We start from the raw sequence: 19,971 nt of genomic DNA, 5'->3' as shown, positions 1-19,971 counted from the left end.
TTTGACGTGCAAATTAATGGGCATCATTATGGCATCTTCATGGGTACATGTGATATTACCCCCATCCCTTATATCCCTTATATCCTCTGCCTCTGGATGTCCCCCCCAACCCACAAGTGCTTATCCGTTCTGCTCGGAGCAGTCTTTATGAAATCCCACATCCAGCTTGCGTGCCATTGCTGCAAGCGAATACTCAAAACATTATATCATTATCTGTGGCAGCTTAGGACGTACAGAGGAAAGAAGAGAGCTATAAACATGTGTGTAACTGGGTAGTTATATAAATAAATATAAAAAGGAAAGCCTTTGTGAATGACTTCTCTATCTTTTTTAATTAGTCAAACATGTTTATTAACTCACCTTTGTCTGTATTTCAAGTTTAATTATAGCTGAATAAAAAACAGCAGACATAAATCCAGATTGTCTGCCACAGTATTATATATATCACGGCTGTTCCATTCTGGGGGCCGAATCTGACCTTTATGTGAATGCAGACTGTGATCATGCAACCCTTAGCTCTCCTAACTCTCATGAGCATGCTCATTGCATTTTACATAGCTTTTCTCATTTCTTTCTTTTTATGAATAATCTTACTCCCTTGATGCTGGTTTGTATCTGCCTGGGCACAATGCTAATTCTCCTCTAGGAGAAAAGGCAGTTTTTCATCATTTGGAGATAAGAGCCCAAACCACTCTTTTCAACAAGTGTAAACATTTCCAGATGCCTTCACAGGATGTGGGCCCACCATCCTCTGGCCTTCCATTGAAGACTGCCCAATTTTATTTCCCAGCCATTTTCACATGCAGTGTCTGCCACTGGCATAGTATCCCTCGTGCCAGCCACAGCTGAAGCTGCTTGTTGCTGTATCAAGTGTTGGCAGAAACTCGCCAAATCAATGCATGTTTATCACCTCAACATTTCCGTGGGTTGGGAGTTTCCAGAGTTGGACAAGATGGTGCCTCTGCTTCCTGGTCTCACGGGGATGCAATCAAGGAATCTGCTGGGGCTTGCAAGTTTAAATAAGGTAACTAGATAAGGACAGACATCCAAGTTCATGTGGTTGTTGGAAACAGTTTCTTGCCGGCTATTGTACTGACTCACCAATTTTTTGCTGGCTGTTGGCTTGGATCAGCCACAGCTTCTTGTCTCTAAACCCTCCCGCCATGGCTGTTTGCTTCCAAAAAGCCAGGAAGGAACTGAGTTTTCTCACACAATAGGAGTGGACAACATAGTCACAGAAGCAATAGCTTACCTTTCTCGCATTCCTTTGTTGGGACAAGTCACTGACCACTCCCACACTCTGGGAAGTGGGTGTGGCTACCAAGTGGTGGGCATCAGGGAGCTCTCCAATGGGCTTTTAAATGTCACTTACTGTCTCTTTTCCATCATAAACAGCTAAGTGGAGCCCGAGTCGTGAACTTTATGTTTATTGCTGCCAGCTTTCTCTGCATTAAGTAGATGGTTGTTTCTCCTGTACGGTACATTAAACATCCTCACCAGTTTGGGGGTGCTTATGATTGGCGCTTGGGCCTTTTGCATGCTGAGCACATACTGTGCACCCTGAACTTCCCTGGTCCCATAAGTCTCTTTTGTTGCGTTTCTGATGGAGGAGGGTCATCTGTTTATCTGTTGTTTCATTGGTTAATTAATAAAGAAAACTGCTTGGCCTGATAGGTCAGAACATAGGTAGGCAGAGTAGACAGAACAGAATTGTGGGAGAAAGAAAGCAGAGTCAGGCAGACGCTTCAGGCAGTCGCCATAGGCAGTGGCCATGCCTCTCCTCTCTGAGTCAGATGCAGGTTAAGATCTTTCCTGGTAAGCCACCACCTCATGGTACTACACAGATTACTAAATATGGGTTAGTCAAGATGTGAGAATTAGCCAATAAGAGGCTGAAACTAATGGGCCAAGCAGTGTTTAAAAGAATACAGTTTCCGTGTAATTATTTCGGGTGTAAAGCTAGCCGGGTGGCAGGATGTAGCCCCGCCACTCCATCTACACGTTTCAGCTGAAAGTGTAAGGCAGTTCCTCTCTGCCTCTGTCAAATCATTGATAAAAATGTTGAAGAGGGTGCTCGTGTATATATATATATGGGCACTCCTACACTCTATACACATGCACTGACACACTTACATATGTGTGCATGTATGCTGAGGGGAAAGAATGACAAAATCTGTGTTCGTGAGACTCTGAACCTCATGACTCCCTGGTCCCCGGGAGACAGGAAGTATGGCTCTTAGAACCCTTGCCTTTCTAGTCAGGTGACCAGCATTTTCTCACTCCACGACCTTGACCTGTGTTTCCCAGGGGTAATAAGTTACCCCAGTGAATAACAACTAATTTTACTAATGTCTGGCTAAAGTTAACATACCTTACATAAGTTCAATGTGGCCCTGCTTCTCGGAATTCAGGACGTGGACCCATTTCGTTTTTATTTTGTATAAAATTTGAATTTAGTAATTTTTACACAGAAATTTGAACTTCATCAAGTTTAGAGCAATTCCATAGGAAATTTGGCTTCATCTAGACGCTTATGTGAAGGGAAAGTCTTGGAGGTACTGTCTTGTGTTCCATGTGGCTTTGACAGTCATGAGCTACTTAGTGTTCCTGGGGACAGGAGTGCACACATATCAAACCTTTTTTCTTGCATCCCCATACACAACCTTTTGCTTAAACCATCCGATTGCCTGGTTCCTAAATAAAATCTGAATGTGCATTTCTGTTCTTTAGGAGTATAAAGTTAAATAGTACGGATAATATATGCCTTGTGTATATGAGACACTGCTTTTATTTGGAGAATATTAAGAATAAGTTTCTGTAGTTAGAACATTGGCTCCCTCTGATACCCGTTAAGTCACTCATAAGGATTCTTCAAGTCTATGCAGTTTATTCAACAAATATTAAGGGCCTACTTCATGCCACAGACTTAGGTAGGAAAAGGAATGGAAAGTAAACGAAGAAACAGAAAGTCATTGAAGGCTAAGTAAACATTGACTAAAATTAGCCTGTGCCAGTTGCTGTGTAGCCTTTGGTGATGCGATTGCATATTACAGGAATCCCGTCCTAACACCCAGGTCATGGGATTTGACCCGAGGATGAGGTTTCAGCACACAGCTGAGAAACTAGGCAGCGGCTAATTACATGGAGCAGGCACAGATGTCCAGGCTTCAGAATGGCATATGGGAAAATTGTGGTTAGCGAGAGAATGTGCCAGATGCAGGCTCTGAAGACCAGTGTGACAGAGTGCAAAGAGAAAAGAATGTGTAAACAACTGTAGATACGGGAAGAGAGGTCTGTAGGCCTCAGCCAGGCAGCGGGTCACAGCGAGTCACTGGAGACAGTTCATCTTCAGAGGAAAGTCTTGGGCCATCGAAGACCTTTCCTCCCAGAGTGGCACTTCCAATCTGATGTCACAGAGACAGTCGGGAGTATGAATGTATTACTAGGTAGATCACCTGGAGAGTGCTGGGCTTAGCCGGAGATGGGACCCTGGTGTAGTCTGGATGTGCCAAGAGAAGGAGAAAATGAGTGGATTTAAGACTACCCAGGGAAATTAAAACCAGAAACTATCAGGAAAACTAACATTAGTGTGGTTGAGACGTGTATAAAAATAGCAAGAAAGACATTAAAAATGTCTTAGGAAACCCTGTTGTGTCTTTATATTCAACTGCTATGCTCTGAGGGCAATCCTGAGAAGTCCCTAGTCCCCTGCTCTTTATTACTAATGGAGGGTAGATCTATATACGCCGCTTCTTAGCATTTAGTTCTAAAAGCAGGCTATCTGCGGTGACTCCTAGGGGTCCACTCACTGCCCTCAACACTGCAGTGCCCTCCCCAACCAGGACAGTGAATCCCCGCGTCAGCTACTCTGTCCTTGTTTCTGCGACCTCTGCTGCAGCACCGTGGTCTGCTGTCCCTGGTTTAATATTATCCCTTCAATCAACTCATTTCAAATAATTTTGCTTGTCCATATCACTACAGAAAGCAGAAATCTCTTAAGAGTTTCCAAAATAGAAAATAAAGTAAAATAAAATCAATGAAAGTAAGGGATATTATTAAGTTTGAATCCCACCCGGGATTCTAAACCTAAGGCCCACTTCCTCATCAAAGGGATGTGTGCCGAGTATTTGTGCAAGATGAGAGTTTTTTTTTTTTTTACCTTAATGTTCTCAAAAGAATTGGAAGAGAGCCAAAGAAGGAACAACTTTTTATTAAGAGAGTAACTTTCATACCAACTTCTATTTATCAACTAAACCCACTTGTATGTGAGGTTTCACATCTCCCACTGTGGGGAAGGCTGCTCTAGACCAAATATTATCCCACCACTGGCATTAGGACCAGAAGCTGTGGGGTGGGGTGGGGTGGGGTGGGGTGGGGTAGGGTGGGGTGGGCTCAGGAAATGGTTCAGTGGTTAAGAGTGTTTGTAGCTCAAATATGAGGACCCGAGTTCTAATCCTAAGCTTCTACATTAAAGCCAGGCATGGTCACACGTGCCAGCACCAGGCAGTGAAGATAACATGTGACATAAAGGGAGAACTCTGTGTTGCAAGTGAGCATGCAACATAGCTGCCTTAGCCACTCACTCCTGGTGGTTGTCATGTGTACCAAGTAAGAGCCCTTCCTCAGCCTCCTCCTGTGGCCACTTTCTGCATCTCCCAATTTCTGGTCTACCATGTCCACATGAGTCTCCAGGGATTTGATGAGTCATAAATCCGGACCCATCATGCCTCCGCTTTTAGCGTTTATCAGAGAGGGCCCATGTTGTTGGCACTTAGTATGTTTCTGTTCATTACATGCATGGCGTCTTCATTACTGTTCTCTTGCTGTAAAGAGACACCATGAATTAGACAACTGTCAGAAAGCATTTAAAGGGGGGGTTATGCTTGCAGTTTTAGAGGGACAGTCCATGATGATCATGGTGGGAAGAAGAAATAACATGGGGCTGGAGCAATAGATGAGAACTTTATATCCGATCCATAGGTGGCAAACAGAGAGAGGGAGGGAAGGAAGGAGAGGGAAGGAGAGAGAAAGACAGAGAACCAGAGGTGGACTTTTGAAAGCTCAAAGAGCACCCCCAGTGACACACCTCCTCCAACAAGGCCATACCTCTTAATCCTTCCCAAACAGTAAATCACCTGGGGATAGGAACCTATGGAAGCCATTCTCATCCAAACCACCGCAGGTGGTACATTAACTACTTGTCTTGTTGCCATGGCACCATGCCTGACATAAGCAACTTAAGGATGGAATTATTTACCACAGCGCCACAAGCATGAGGTGGCAGGTCACAGTACATGCACAGTCTGGAAGCAGAGAGCTATGAGCCCTGGTACTCAGCTTCTTCTTATGCAACTAGAACTCCAGCCCAGGGAGTGGCACCACCCGCATTTAGAGTGGGTCTTCCCCAGCTAACCTACTCTTAGACAGTGCCCTGCAGTCGGGAAAGCATAACTCAGGTGTGAAGAGACACTGAGTGCGATCCAAAGTTAAAGAGTGAGGGGTTTTCTACCTCATTCAGCCACCCATCCGTGTGCAGACAGACATTACTGCTTTTACTCAATACCTTATAGAAATCCTATGGCTTCCTCAGAAGTTATAGATAAATAGAGAATGGCTGTTTTAGATTCCATTTTACTCTGACAAAAATACCTGTAGAGCAACCTAAGGGAAGAAAGATTTGTGTTAGCTCATTGTTTTAGAGGTGATTCAGAAGGTGTGGTAGCAAGAACAGTGTTATCTGCCGGTGACAGTGTGAGGTGAATCGCAAGATTCAGTCACCAAGAGGTGGCTTACCAGGAAGCAGAGATCTAGACTGGAGCCAAATTCCAGGCTCCATAACCTTTCAAAATAGCACCCCAGCTGGAGACCCAAGACTGTGGAGAAGTGCCAGATTCAAACCGTCATAGTCATGAGTTGATTTAAGCATGCAAGGTGCATTTCTAGATATTTCCATACAGAAATTCGACGGCAGTATTTTCTTCTGTCCCAGGCATCTCTGATTTCCTTCTGCTTGCACCTTGCCCGTTTTTCTTAGCTTACCCATCTTGTAACTCTCTTTGCCACTCCAGCCAACACCGTGTCCTCTTAAGATTGCCGTCTCACCATGCTCCTTGGACCCTTGCTTCTCACCACCCATCTCCTCCTTCACAGTGCACAGTGTTGTGTGGTTCTGGGCAGCGTGAGGTATTCTGCACTCCCACTTAACCATCGTCCTACGTGGAGAGTGCACTGTCCTGACAAGGGTTTGAACCATCAGCTTTCTTTTTCTCTTTTCATTCTCCAGCATCTCTTCCAGAGTGCCGTGTATGTTAATCCCATTGAGTTTTGCTACGACTGTCCCCAGGATTTCCCACTGAGGAGCCAGAAACACTCATGAATCAAGACGCGAGCCGTGACTCACTGTTACGTTACATCCATATGCCAGAATTACCCTGTGCTGGAGTCTCTGTTAGGGACTTCTGGGTCCTCTTAAGCTATGGAGGACTTCTGGTAGTTCTTATTCTGGTAGTTCTTGTTCTCCCGAAGCCCCGGGTGTTCTTGGTGGGGAAGCCCATGTGCTGCTCCATGTTAGCAGGTCCAAGGCTCATGCAAATACAAATTGGAAAAGCATAAGCATTCTTGTAATTGTTCATGGTTGGGGAGAATAAGTAAATATTGCAAGCAAACACTAATTTTTTTAACTCCGAGCTCCGGTTATTTTCTTCATGGATTTGTAAATCAAATATTTCTAAAGAGGGACCCTGTTCTTCTTATTTCTGTCAACTGAGGCTAGTGAGAGTAAGATTGGTGCAGTAATGTCAGGACCAATCCCAGAAAAGCAGGTCTAGGCTTATTGGTTTTAAGCTTGCTGATAGAGATGGGCTAGTCTCTTGTTTGTCTCGACAGATGGCAAGCACTCCAGTGTGTCGCAGAGACACGATTCTGACATACGTGGGAGCACAGGAAACTGAGACCATTTCGTAACTCGTATTTGACATTTGCTTTCAATTACCACATATATGCTGAGGAGTTCCAAAGAATTCTTCCTGTCTGAAATTCTTCCCCACGACCCGTATCTGATTCCAGTTGCCCTGCATACAACCTCTCTCTTGACCTGAAGGCATTCCTAACATTTAACAGACTCAGAGCTAAACCCATTGCTCTTCAGCCTAAACTTCTTTTATCTCTTGCATTCTTGATTTATGCTTTTAGCTTCTTGTTGGAAGAGGAGTTGGTTTTAACCACTAGATAAACATTTTTTGCATCATGACTCACTATTTGCACACACAGTTATATATGCTTCAGAAAGTGTTATGTTTTACTGTTGATCACTCTCTGATATTTACTGCCTTTGTTTTTTAATAATGTCTGGCATATATCTCACTATTAATTTATTGGTTTACCCCACCATTTGACCAGCAAGTGTTATGTTTATCCCAGAAAGTAGTGGGGGAACTTGCATTTTACCCTGGGGGACTATTTCAACTCTACATAAAATTTACATTCTCATAATTGGTGCTAAACCCTGTAACAGATAAATATAACCCCCTTGGATCCATTACCTGATCTTAGCCTCTCAGTCTGAGGCCAGGTACTTTATTATGTCAACCAGACACCAAACATTCATCATCCCTTCATTCATCCATCCATCATCCATCCATATACCCATCCATCTATCCATCCATCCATTATTTACCCGATCATCCATCATCTCTCCATTCATCAATTCATCCATCATCCATCCATCAATTCATCCATCCCTCTATCCATCCATTCACCTATCATCCACCCAGTCATCTATCCCTCCATCCATCTTCCATCCATCAATCCATCCATTCCATCGATCCATCCGTCCATTCAACCACCCACCCATCCACCCATCCATCCATCCATCCATCCATCCATCCATCCATCCATCCATCCACCCACCCACCCATCCATCCAGTTATTCAACATTTTCCAACTCTGTTTCAAGTACCAGAAACGTGGTGAGCACTAAGAACATGGTCTCTACTGTGAGACTCGCAGTCCAATGGGAAACAAGTCATCTGTCAACCACTAGGGGTTCTGTAAGTAGAAGTCTGAAGGAAGTATTCTGGGATCACAGAGAAGCAATACGGGCCTTGAACTAGATTGTCCAGAGACTCTTTCAGGCAAAGGTGAAGCAGATGTGGGAGTCCAGCTGGCCAAAGCAGAAGCCAACCATTTAGGAAATGAAAGCAAGGAGAGAAAGCACTGCAGGGCAGTCCAGCAGCTTTGAGAAATGAAATGCTGCAGTGGCAACCCCCTCCCCAGTTGCCCGCCCCCCCCAGTTGCTTCCCCCCAGTTGCCCGCTGGTGTTTCTATGCCTTCCTTATTGGCACTGCCTTTGACTCAATACTCCACGTCTCACTAACTTCCCCTGCACTGAGGTTTTCCCCTCCCCAGGGAAGCCAAGCATAGTGTCCTCCCCGACACCCACTCCAGTGTCCTGTAGAGACCCTTTGTCATGTGGAAGGAAACTGATTTCTCCTCTGTTCACCTCCCTCACCAGGCCAGGAGTGTCTCCAAGGGAGTCCCAGGCTTTGCATCTTTTGTGGGAAGCTGGAGGCACCCAGGCTGCTTGGGTAGATTTAAAGCTGACCTGCACAAATGGGTGTTTAAAAGACGTCTCAGAGCTGACCGGTTAGTGTCGGGTTAACCAACTGGTGTGCTCTTCCCCGGGAAGACTATCTTTTCCTCTCAACATTGCTTAGATTCTTGTAGTTCTGTGTGTTGGGTTGAGGCCCCCTGGACTTTCCCGCATCCACTTTAGCGTGTCTATTGTCCTTGTTCAGCTCTGTTTAGATAGTCTTGTTGGTGAGACTTCATGGGTGTAGCTTCTGACATGCCAGTCTCACAGCAGACGCCCTGATCCCTCTGCCTCTTACTTACAGTCTTCCCACCCTGTCTTCTGCAGTGATCCGGAGCCGTCAGTGTAGGGGGCGTATTTTCCATGTATCAGTTGGGAATTGTTCTTCTTAACTCTACGTTTTGATTGATTGCGGTTTTAGTGATCTGTTTGCTGCGGAGAGAAGTTTCCATAATTATGGGTGAGAACCACACTTACCTGTAGGTTTAAGAGGGCAAGTATTTGGGATGTAGTGAGGGATCATGCTGTTTTCCTAGCCTGCTGATTGTGGGGTTACTCCAGAGATCTATGACTTCACTTGCCTTGAGTAGTGCCTAGGTTTCCAGTACCAGGCATTCTTTTCTTCTTCTTAAGTGAGTCTTAAGTCCAATTACAGAGCTGTGGGTTACTGCCAGGGGATGTGTGCCCCTACAGCACATTAACCCCATGAGGGTTATTGCGACATGCTGGCCAATGCTGTGGTTCCCGATGTTAAACCCAGAAAACATACGTGTAACTAAGGTCATACAGACTAAGCATGCTTTGTTTATGTATATAGGAATGTGTGTGCATGCGTGCACACCCATAACAATGATTAATGAAAAAAGAGACTGCGAATTTGAAAGAGAGCAAGGAGAAGTATATAGAAGGTCTGGAGGTTTAAAAAAAAAGACCTCTCAACTCTTGTGACATGTTATTTAGAGATGGCAGGGGCTTTCATATACTATAAACTCATTTACTTATGTGTATGGGGACTCTTAAATTCTGATAACACAAATTGAATTTTCTTTTTCTTAAGTTATTAACAAAAGATTGTTTTTGACTTCTAGGCAGTGTTCTTTTGCTGACTTCGAAATGTCTTGGCATTGGAACTTATTAGTTCATGCAAATGAAAATCTGGCCCAGAGACAAGGCACACACTTCCCTAGTGCACAGATGCCTGTCCCTGCCCATCATCCACTTAACCCACGCTGCCCCTTCTGAAAGGCCTTATACTGGAAACAAAATTAATTTTTAATTCTCATTTTCCCTTCTGAACATTGTGCCCACTTTGCATTTCCTGAGCAAAGGCTTCAAGAATGTGTACAGAAGAAATGGAGCCCAGGACCTGATGGCCAAGTCTGTCATAAAGAACAGTTTCGGGTGGTTTGTCTTCTGTCCCGTTAACTTTCATGTGGAAGCCATAGGGTTTACGAATCTCCATGAAACAGAGCACCGTACAGGGATGAGGGTGATCCTAGGAAAGAGTTGCTGTGGGCATTATGAGAACATTACCACCAGGACAGTAGTCATTCAGCAAGACTTAGACCTGCTGAATTGCTTGCTGTTCATGGAATATCCAGAGGCCCATGGACACATTTGAGTTGAACGTGCTTCTCTTCAGGTGTTAAAGTTTAGTATTGTTGACCTCCAGTGTGAGAACAAAGAGGAACATCATCTCCAGACAGTCATGTGTGTGTGTGTGTATTTGTGTATGTGTGTGTTTCTCTCTGTGTATATTTTTGTATGTGTGTATTTCTGTGTGTGTGTGTGTGTGTGTGTGTGTGAGAGAGAGAGAGAGAGAGAGAGAGAGAGAGAGAGAGAGAGAGAGAGATTTGATCAAATCCAACTTCAGTCCTTCCAATCCAATCAGCTTCTTTCTGAAAATGTGGGAAAGTGCCTTTCACAGAGACTTTGTTACCAGAGTTTTTTGTACAGTTATCTTTTCTCTTCCCTCTGGGCCCCTTGTCTGTCTCCCAGTCTCTCTCCACATAGTCCATCAATTATGTAATCTTGTTTATATAGCTCTGTGGTGGTTTGAATGAGAATGTTCTCCATGGGCTCATATGTCTTAATGCTTGTCCCAAGTTGGTTGAACTGTTTGGGAAGGATTGGGGGTGTGGCTTTTTTGGAGGAGGTGTGTCACTTGGGTTGGACTTTGAGGTTTCCAAAGCCCATAACATTCACAGTTAGTTCCCTCTGCCTCATGCTTGTGGCTAAAAGTGTAAGCTCTCGACAGCTGTTCCAGCACCGTGCCTTCCTGCCTGCTGCCATGATCTCTCCACAGTGGCCATAAAAACTCTTACCCTCTGAAACTCTAAGTCACAAATAAGCATTTTCTTCTATAAAGTTCCTGTATTGTGGTGTCTTATCACAGCAATAGAAAAGTAACCAAGACAAGATCTATTTTATTAATGTTTTCAAAATTAAACAACTAATTTCAAAGAAGAATTTTATCATCTCATGTGTTGATTTAATATCTCAGTGAAGACATGATCCATGTGTTTGTTACTGACTCACCAGGGTACGAAACAAAAATAAAACACTCACTGTGTGTGCCACCCTCGGCCAACAGAGCCCTAGAACCCTTTGCCCATAAATCCCTGCTCCAGTCACCCCAGCTCTGCATTGCCTCTCCCTAGTAGTGCCTGCTGATCCCCAGATAGAGTAGTGTGTGGCTTCCTTGTCTTCATTGTGCCCACCCCTTTACCCTCTTCACAGTTCTCCACCATTGTTCTTACCCTTCTAACTTGCTGGCTGTCGGTGCTTGCCCAGGGTCATGTTAATGGCAGCATCTGACTGTGACTCCCCTGAGCTAGGAGCTGTCTCCAAACCCCTTGCATCCCTGAGTCAATCTGGTTTTCTGTAGGACATTATTTATTTATTGAATGCCATGGAATATTCTCCAGCCAGATGAGACAAATGTCATCACTTCCTGGTTTATCAGTGTGGAAAGGGAAGCCCTGAGGGCCTCCTTCCTGCCCACGTTTACTTGGAGATAGGAAAGCAGCAAAGGTGTACACCAAGTGAGCTTGTCTTTGAGGCTCTTACCTCTTCAACTCCACACTTTTGATGGGAACTACTGAGTTTTGTTTCTGTGATTATTAAGAGCACGGAACACTTGAGTAGAATGTGGGGGCCCTAACTGTCCTTGAATTCCTTTTACAAGAGCAAAAGTATATGAGGGAGAAACAGGAACAAGGCTAGAAAAAGAGACTCTGCATGCGGAAGACCATTTTGCGGAGAAGAAACTAAATCACAGTGGCTAAAAATGAAGCGTACCGAGAGATTTTGAACATGTTAAACTGTGACCCTGGAGTCCTCGAAACATTGCGATGCTGAGACAGAGGGAATGGGAGCAAACGACAGAATTCTCATAACTGCAGTGATACTCTCTGAAGGTGAAGTGAAGGACAGTCCCTTGTGAGAGAGCCGTGAGGGGCACTGGCACACTTTATTCGGTTCCATGAAGATGACATTGCACTGTGTGATTCTTCACTAACTTATTAAGTATGAACTGATTAAAATATAACAGACTTCATTTGTCACATTCAGCTGCATTTGTTAGAACGCAGAGAGTCGCCTTGGCTTGTTCTTTACCCGGCTTTGCTTTTGTTGAAATGAAAACCCTGCACTTGAGAACTTTGAGTGCTTTGGAAATAATGTCTGTTTTCACAATGTCCTGTTCTTTACTAGGTTCTGGGAACACCAAATGAGGACACGTGGCCGGGAGTTCATTCTTTACCGCATTTCAAGCCAGGTATGTTTCCCTAATTGCAAATATTAGGTGCTTAGGGTATGAATAAGGAGACTATACAAATGTGCACATTCAAGCAACATGCGGCCTTGACCCCGCCTATAAACCTTTGCCGTTGTGTATTTTATGTGCTAATGGAGTTATCTTTGTATCTGCACCATTCTTTTTTTTTATAATTGACTTCCCTGTCCATCCATCACGAGAGAGTGTCACCATATAAACTATGTTTGATTTGTCGAAACGATCTTGTAGTAACTATTGATTTCATTATCAATTAAACATGTTATAAAAGCAAACTTTAGCTGGAGAGATGGCAAAGCAATGGTAGAGCATTTGCTACATTAGCATAAGAATACGAGTTCGGATTCCCAGCATCCATGAAAAGAGCCGGGCACGGTGGGTGGTCCCTATCATCGCAGTCCTGGGTAGAGGAAGAAGGCAGATCCCCCTGACCGCGCTGACAAGGTAAGTCTAGAATCTGTGAGCTCCTGGCTCAGTGAGAGACCTTGTCTCAAAAACGAAAGTGAAGAGAAATTGAAGACGAGCCCCAGTTTCCACACACGTGCACACACGCACACGAGCACGATTTAAATCGATCACAACTCAAACATGTCACTACTTCTGGACACTACTAAGAAATTGTAGTAAATTATACAAAAAGAAAACTTAACATTTTTCCTATCTTGACTTAGGCTAGTAATAGGTGGTCAGACAATTTGAGCTTAATTTGTATAAACTGTCCTGATTCTCCAACTGTGTGGCTTTGGATAGTCAGTGGAAATTCCTTAGGCCTCTAAGCTGGAGGCCTTTGAGCGCAGTATTCCAAAAATAAGCTGTCACCTCCTCACTCGCCAGGAGAGGGCAGCCACGAAGCTTTCAGTTTTAACAGTGACAAAAATCTGACCTCATGTCCTGAATTTTTATGGAAGGGATGAAAGATCTGCAGTTGAAAGTTGAACGAAATCAGGAAAATGAATTCTTGTAAAGGGGCTCCCGTGTTTTTCTTTTGGGGTTACAAAAACGTGGTTCGTGAAATGTAGACGCGCCGTAGCGTTTTCGAAGGAGTTTCACTGACTTGCGACAGGCGCTGTCCGGGAATAAGTGACCAATCTCAGAGAACGACTGAGTTGGGGAACTGTTTTTATTCTTCGTAGTTTTGTTCTGAATGTGTGCAGTGTGCTGAGAATTCTTTTATCATATTCAGAAGCCCAGAGGCTCTTGGTACTTTTACTGAAAATTATAAATGAGTTCTATGTTTGGAAAAAAAAATCTAGAAACACAGCTATCTATTGTAATAGATTTTTTTTTTAATTGAGCAAGAAGCATCTTGTAAGCAGTGTACTTACTCCTAGTGGAGTTTAACTCAAGAAGAGAGCTCTTCCTAAGAGGCACAGGCTCTCACTGTTAGCAATCTTGTTAGGATATACAGTTTTGAGACGCAAGAAATAAAATAGACAATCCTGAGAGGCCAGAGTTTAGCTCACTGGCAGAAAGAACCCCGGCCTAGCATTTACAAAAAAAAAACACAAATAAATAAATAAGATTTTAAATGAATAAAGACTTATACATAAAGGACCGATTCATATAGTGATTTCACCTACCAAGTGTCCGTACTAAAAAATATGGAGGGATTTCAGTGCTTGGCATGCTTTCCCTGCTCTGCTCTGGAGCGTGGGGCAGACTCAACCCATCAGCGGCTGAAAGGAGTCTCACCTGAATGTGGGTTCGCACGCGTCCTCTAATGTGAGGCTGGGCAGCCGTTCACTGTCTCAGCTTTTTCCTTGCTGCGAACTGTTTTTGGCCTTTGCTCAATTTATAGTTGAAAGTTATGTCATCGCCCTTCCAATTCTAGGAGATTTTATAATTTAAGGTAATTTCTCTTTTACCTATGCAAGCCCTTTTCCTCTCTAGATTTAACTGCACAAGTGTATACCAAAAATGTTGCACAGAAAATACACTGAAATGAACTGGCCCCGAGAACTGTCGGAATCAGTCAGTACAGGTAAATTAGCTGTTCAGGATAGAGGCTGTGAAACTTCTCAACACTGGATTGTTTGCTTTCACTATCAGACATTTTTATGCACTTGTTTACGACCAAAACCAAAAATCCCACAGCAGAATTAGAACCAGAAAAACAATGACCTCATATCCCCTTTCATAACTCCTGCTTGTTACCTGCATTCAGTCCTTCCTCACACCCTGATATGTAACCTTTCTTGTCCCCTTTTTACCCACATACACATATATATGTACATATGTGTGTATATTAGATAGATAGATAGATAGATAGATAGGTAGATAATAGACAGACAGATAGATAGACAGACAGACAGACCAAATTTTCATTATCCATTCATCTGTTGGCTGACAACTAGGCTGACTCTATTTCTTTCCTGTGGTGGATACAGCAGCAGTAGGCATGAGTACAGATACCTCTATGTACTTCTCTGGGTATATGCCCATGTGTGAAGTAGTGGGGTAAAATAAGGTAGTTCTAGTTTTAATTTTCTGAGAAAACCCCAATGGCTATATTACCTTGCACCTCTGTCTAGAGTGAAGAGGGGTCCTCAAGTGACCACTGGCACCTCGGAAACTCTACACACATAATGACCTCAGAGCCCACTAGGACCAGTGCTCCAGACTCTCACAGGATGCTGGGCACAGTGGAGCCGAAGTCTGGGCCCAGTGCTGACATCTGAGGCCACTGTACTAGAGTCTGGCCACAGGTTGCTCTCTGGTCCTGCAGAAGCCTGAGGCCCTCTAAAATTTTAAGCAAGATTAAACATAGTCCTTACTGTTAGGTTATGTCTTTTCCGACTTGCTTAACAATAAAGTTTGCCTCAAAAAAAAATCTCATGACATTTGCAAAACAGTATATGCATGATTTTTAATACCAAATCCTGTTACACACACACACACACACACACACACACACACACAATTTGGGTCTGTATTTCATATAAGGACACTTTGGTTTTCAAATAGTTTATTTTACTGTTGTATTCTAGGCTGCTAGGCCATATATAAATCTAGACAGCTACATCTCTTAGAGAAAATTTCATGTCTGTATTTTTAAAATGTGTACAAAACCCTGAACTAATTCTGTACAAAATAGTGTCATCCTCAAATAGCCTGTAGAGCCGATGTATGGCACTTTCTTCCAGCTCTTAAATTCTCCTAACAAAGGGGCATTCAGCTGTGGTTTAATGACAGATTATTATTCAGAAGTCCAGACAGGAAGACACTGTAAAGTTCAAGGAGGAAACAACACTGCCAGACTGGAAGCAATGAGAAGTAATGAAATTTCAAATAAAATAGTCCTGTTTTCCAAAATCAAGCAAAGGGTGGGGGCACATCTACAGTGGTTACTTTGTTTCTCAGGGAATGTTAGTCACCCAATGCAAGAGGTTGTTCAGTTGTTGAAGATGGGATATCTTCTATGAGTGAGATAGATGAATGCAGAAGATTCACCAGAGTTGGCAGCGAAGTGAGGAATGGTGATATTTAAAACATATTATGTACCAGACCAAGCATGCAGAAACACTGACCTTTGAGTCAGCATTTACACGTGGACTTGGTTATACTGTTTGCAATGAAGTGAACATTTCTTCTTAAGTTCTACTTAGTCCCAGACAGGCCTTCCCAAATCAAGTATAGCCAACCTTCTGTTTTCAAAGGGAGGAAGTATTAAATGCTTTCAGACTTATAGTGCCTTGGTACCTTGCCACTCAGTATTACCTTGGTACCTCACTGCACAGTGCTCTCTCTACTTACGGAACAATATAATACCTTATCTTATAGATATTCACGCAAGTCTGAGTTACTATACTACTGTCTTAATATTGCAATTCCATTTTACAGACAAGGGACTAGCCACCTCTGAATGTTGGCCCCAAGCTTGCTCCCTCTCTTGAAGAGGGCTTGCCTCTTCTAGCTAGTGCTGTGAAGGACTGTGTCTTCACAGAGAACTCTCTCCCTATGGTACCTTTCCACCCACCAGCTGCTCACTGGGGCAGCTCTAAACCCTTCACCTGCTCTTCTAATAAGTTATCAGTTCTAAAAATTATTTCAGATGATTTACTCTTCAATATGTTTTTGAAAGGAATACAACGAATACTTTCACTGGGACAATGGCCATGAACCAGGACTGTCCTTGAGTGATTGGAGTCTTGATCATTCCATGTATTATCCATTCCAAAGCTTCTTTAGTCAAAGCATATGATATAGGAATAAGAGCACAGATTCTGTAGCCAGACACACTTAGTCTCAGCACTGCTGGCAAGTATGAGAGTGTGAAAGATCATGTAACAAAAAGTCCGCTGCTAGTGCTCGGCCTGGGGTTGCAGTCCTCAGTACCTGGGATAGGAAATGCCGCTTTGGTCCTTTCCACATCCAGGCAGGTTTGGGGACTTGGCTTTAGTCATACTCCTGGGTCTTCTCAAGTATCTCATAAGGTACTAGAAAAGCTTTGGAGGCAACAGGATTCCATGGGTGGGAATATGCCATGCAGGAAGACAAGAGAGAGGGACATCTTAGTGTCATAGTGTGCCCTTCATGGACCACCCTACAGTGAGGGTCCCCTGTGACTTGCAGAGATCCCTCCTCTATTCCTCAGAAAAGAGGGTGTCTGCTCCATCCAGCACACCAACTTCTATGGAAATTCAATGCAAACATCTGTTCTTACACATCCTTCTTTATTCTACCTACTTTTAAGGTGAATGAACTAGATATGATACAGGTAGTGTTTTTTTTTATTAATATTCACTTATTATGTATATAATATTCTGTCTGCATGTATGCCTGCAGGCTAGAAGAGGGCAACCAGACCTCATTACAGATGGTTGTGAGCCATCATGTGGTTGCTGGGAATTGAACTCAGAACCTTTGGAAAAGCAGGTAATGCTCTTAACCGCTGAGCCATCTCTCCAGCCTTCAGGTAGTGTTTTTACACCCCAAATGTTCTAGTTAGATCAGCACATGGACTGTAGTGGTAGATGATATAGGTCTTTTTTTTAAACAAATCATCCTGTTTCTCTTTAAATATATTTTGCCTTTGATCTTTTTTCATCCTTTATTCTATTCTATATCTTTCTTTCCTTCTCACTCCTTGGCTGGCTGTGTGGCTAGATGGCTGACACCTGGTAGCCTCCTCTCCTCCTTTTCTTATTCCTTATTCTTCTCTTTTCTCTTGAGCCTAGATTTCTCCTCCTATTTATTCTCTCTGCCTGCAAGCCCCACCTATCCCTCTCCTGCCTAGCTATTGACCGTTCAGCTCTTTATTAGACCACTACGGTGTTTTAGGCAGGCAAAGTAATACAGCATTGCAGTGTTAAATAAATGCAACATAAAAGAATGCAACACATCTTTGCATCATTAAATAAACATTCCACAGCATAAACAAGTATAACACATCTTCAGCTAATATTCCACAACAGGATGAAATCACTGGGATGCTAAACTTCCTTCATTTACACCTGTCCTTGAATGGGTATTGCTCAGAAAGTTGTGGTGTGTGTGTGTGTGTGTGTGTGTGTGTGTGTTATTCACATGAGCACACACACAGAGATGCTTGTGTCTCAGGAGGCCTCGTATATTCCATTAATCACCTCTACCATAAATTAGAACAACTGATATTTTCTTAGAATGTCAGCTTTCACTTTTCATTAGTGCATTAGAATCACAGAATTATTGCCGGGCATGGTGCATTCTATCTGTAATGGCATCATTCTGCTGGAGACAGAAGGATCACAAGTGTGAAGCCAACCTGGGCTACATAACAATACCTCATCTTTAAAGATTTAGGCCTGGGATGTAGTTCAGTGGTAGAACACTCACTAAACATGCTCAAGGCCGTGGTTCAATTCCATCACCTCCCAAAATAAATAAAACATTACCTATCAGGAGTTAGAAGAACACAAACATGTTTGTGGTGTTTATCTATTGATTCAAAATGAAGTTTAACATAGTTTTCTCTCTGAAGTAATATTTGCTTTCTAATACTGAATGTCTCCCAGACACATAGGTAGTTGACTGTAAGATGGTCAGTTTTCTAAGACATATTATTAATAATAGTGATAGCAGTCATGGCTAGGAAGTTTAGAGTATTTCTGTGTTTATTATTAACTCTGGAGATGCATTTTCTTATTATACATTTTCAGTGTCTCTATAACATAGAAACTGCTAGCATCCTGACCTGCACTCTGGGGGACTCCGAGGCACTGGAAGTTTAAATGATATGTCCAAGAATTGTTGAATACTAAAACTCAAAGGCTACGTTTCATATTTCCTATGAGCATGAGGAGTGTTTGTTCTGCCCAGAGTAGGGTGAGGCGTTTGGGAAAAAGGTAGATGGTGTTACAGATGAGGAAAGGTCGCAGGGTTGTTTATATGCAGATTTCCTGTTATTGCTGAAGGAGCTTTGATCTGGCTTTGTGACTCCACGGTAAAACTTCAAGACTCTCTCAATCGCAACACACCTCATGGTATAATGATTGGAGCATAGACTTCAGCTCTGGACAGTACACTGTCGGGGCCAGCCGACTTGTCAAACAATACCTGAAAGGAGAAGCTAGGATTAGAGAATAGACTCGGGAGCTCTCAGTGAATACTGCAGCACCCCAAATTCATTTCCAATAGCTCTTTATGCCCAAAGCAAAGGGGGGAGGGCAGAAGACTGCTGTACTGCTGTTTGTTCAAGGAACAAACAAGTGTAATCACCTCCTTGATTCTCAAAACATCTAGTAACTATACCTTTGCCCAAGCTCAATATTATTTGGCCTTGAGGAGCAAGAACAAGCTTGAACTCTTTGACCTTAGGTTCAGAAGGAACCGAGTCATTGTAGGCTCCACAGTATGTGTCCATAGCCCGGCTCTGTTTGTGAGCTATGTGTTATGTACTGTAGGTTCCACAGTATATGTCCATAGCCCAGCTCTGTTTGTGAGCTGTGTGTTATGCACTGTAGGCTCCCACAGTGTATGCCCATAGCTTTGCTCCATTTGTGAGCTGTGTTATGCACAGGTTCTCCAGTGTCTGTGCTTCAGCTTCCACCTGTATAGAATACACTGCTGACACCTCGGGGGTGGGCTTGTGAGTAGTAAAGTAGGTTTCTGTTTGGAGGCCACATAGGAGGCCTGAGTGTCCACCGCTCTTTGATAACAAGAGCCTGGAGCACACCGTCCCACCTCAGCCTCTGCCACTAGCTTACATCTCGGGCAACCCAGTTCCTGTCCTCTGTGCTGGTTTGTAAGATGAAGGGGTTTGCAGGCCTGACCACCCCTGTGCTACTGCAGTCCTCCAGACTGTGTGGACGTCCCCTCCTCCTGCTCTCTGCAAAAAAACGTCTACTTTCTTTCTCTTGCCTTCTCCAAGGAGAGTTGTAAGCTGGTTACCTGTAAAGAGTGCACTTTGAAGCTTCTGTAAATGCCCCCTAGAAAGAACCATCCGATGGAAAGAGAAGTGTTTCGTCTTGTGCGGGAGGAGGAAGTATAGATGGGGGCGGGGGGACTCTTCCTCCAGAGACGTTCATGAACGCATGTCCGTATGTGCACCACAGAAGGCGGAAATGTTTAATGGATAGAACAGAATGCTTGAGTCTAGAAGTTTCTC

At 43.5% G+C, this 19,971-nt stretch overlaps 1 protein-coding gene across 1 annotated transcript in view; it reads left to right on the top strand.

Moving 5' to 3' along the window:
* The window catches only part of Cdk14 (cyclin dependent kinase 14), a 529,530-nt gene that overhangs the window by 383,602 nt on the left and 125,957 nt on the right, over positions 1 to 19,971 (top strand). The window contains exon 11 of the mRNA XM_038315331.1: positions 12,305 to 12,368. Coding sequence (XP_038171259.1) covers positions 12,305 to 12,368 — 64 coding nt within the window. The remainder of the gene's footprint in view (positions 1 to 12,304; positions 12,369 to 19,971) is intronic.

Source organism: Arvicola amphibius, chromosome 18 (genome assembly GCF_903992535.2).
Source record: "Arvicola amphibius chromosome 18, mArvAmp1.2, whole genome shotgun sequence".
Taxonomy (NCBI): domain Eukaryota; kingdom Metazoa; phylum Chordata; class Mammalia; order Rodentia; family Cricetidae; genus Arvicola; species Arvicola amphibius.
Note: the sequence above shows the minus strand (reverse complement) of the source record. Positions and strands in the feature narration are given on the sequence as shown.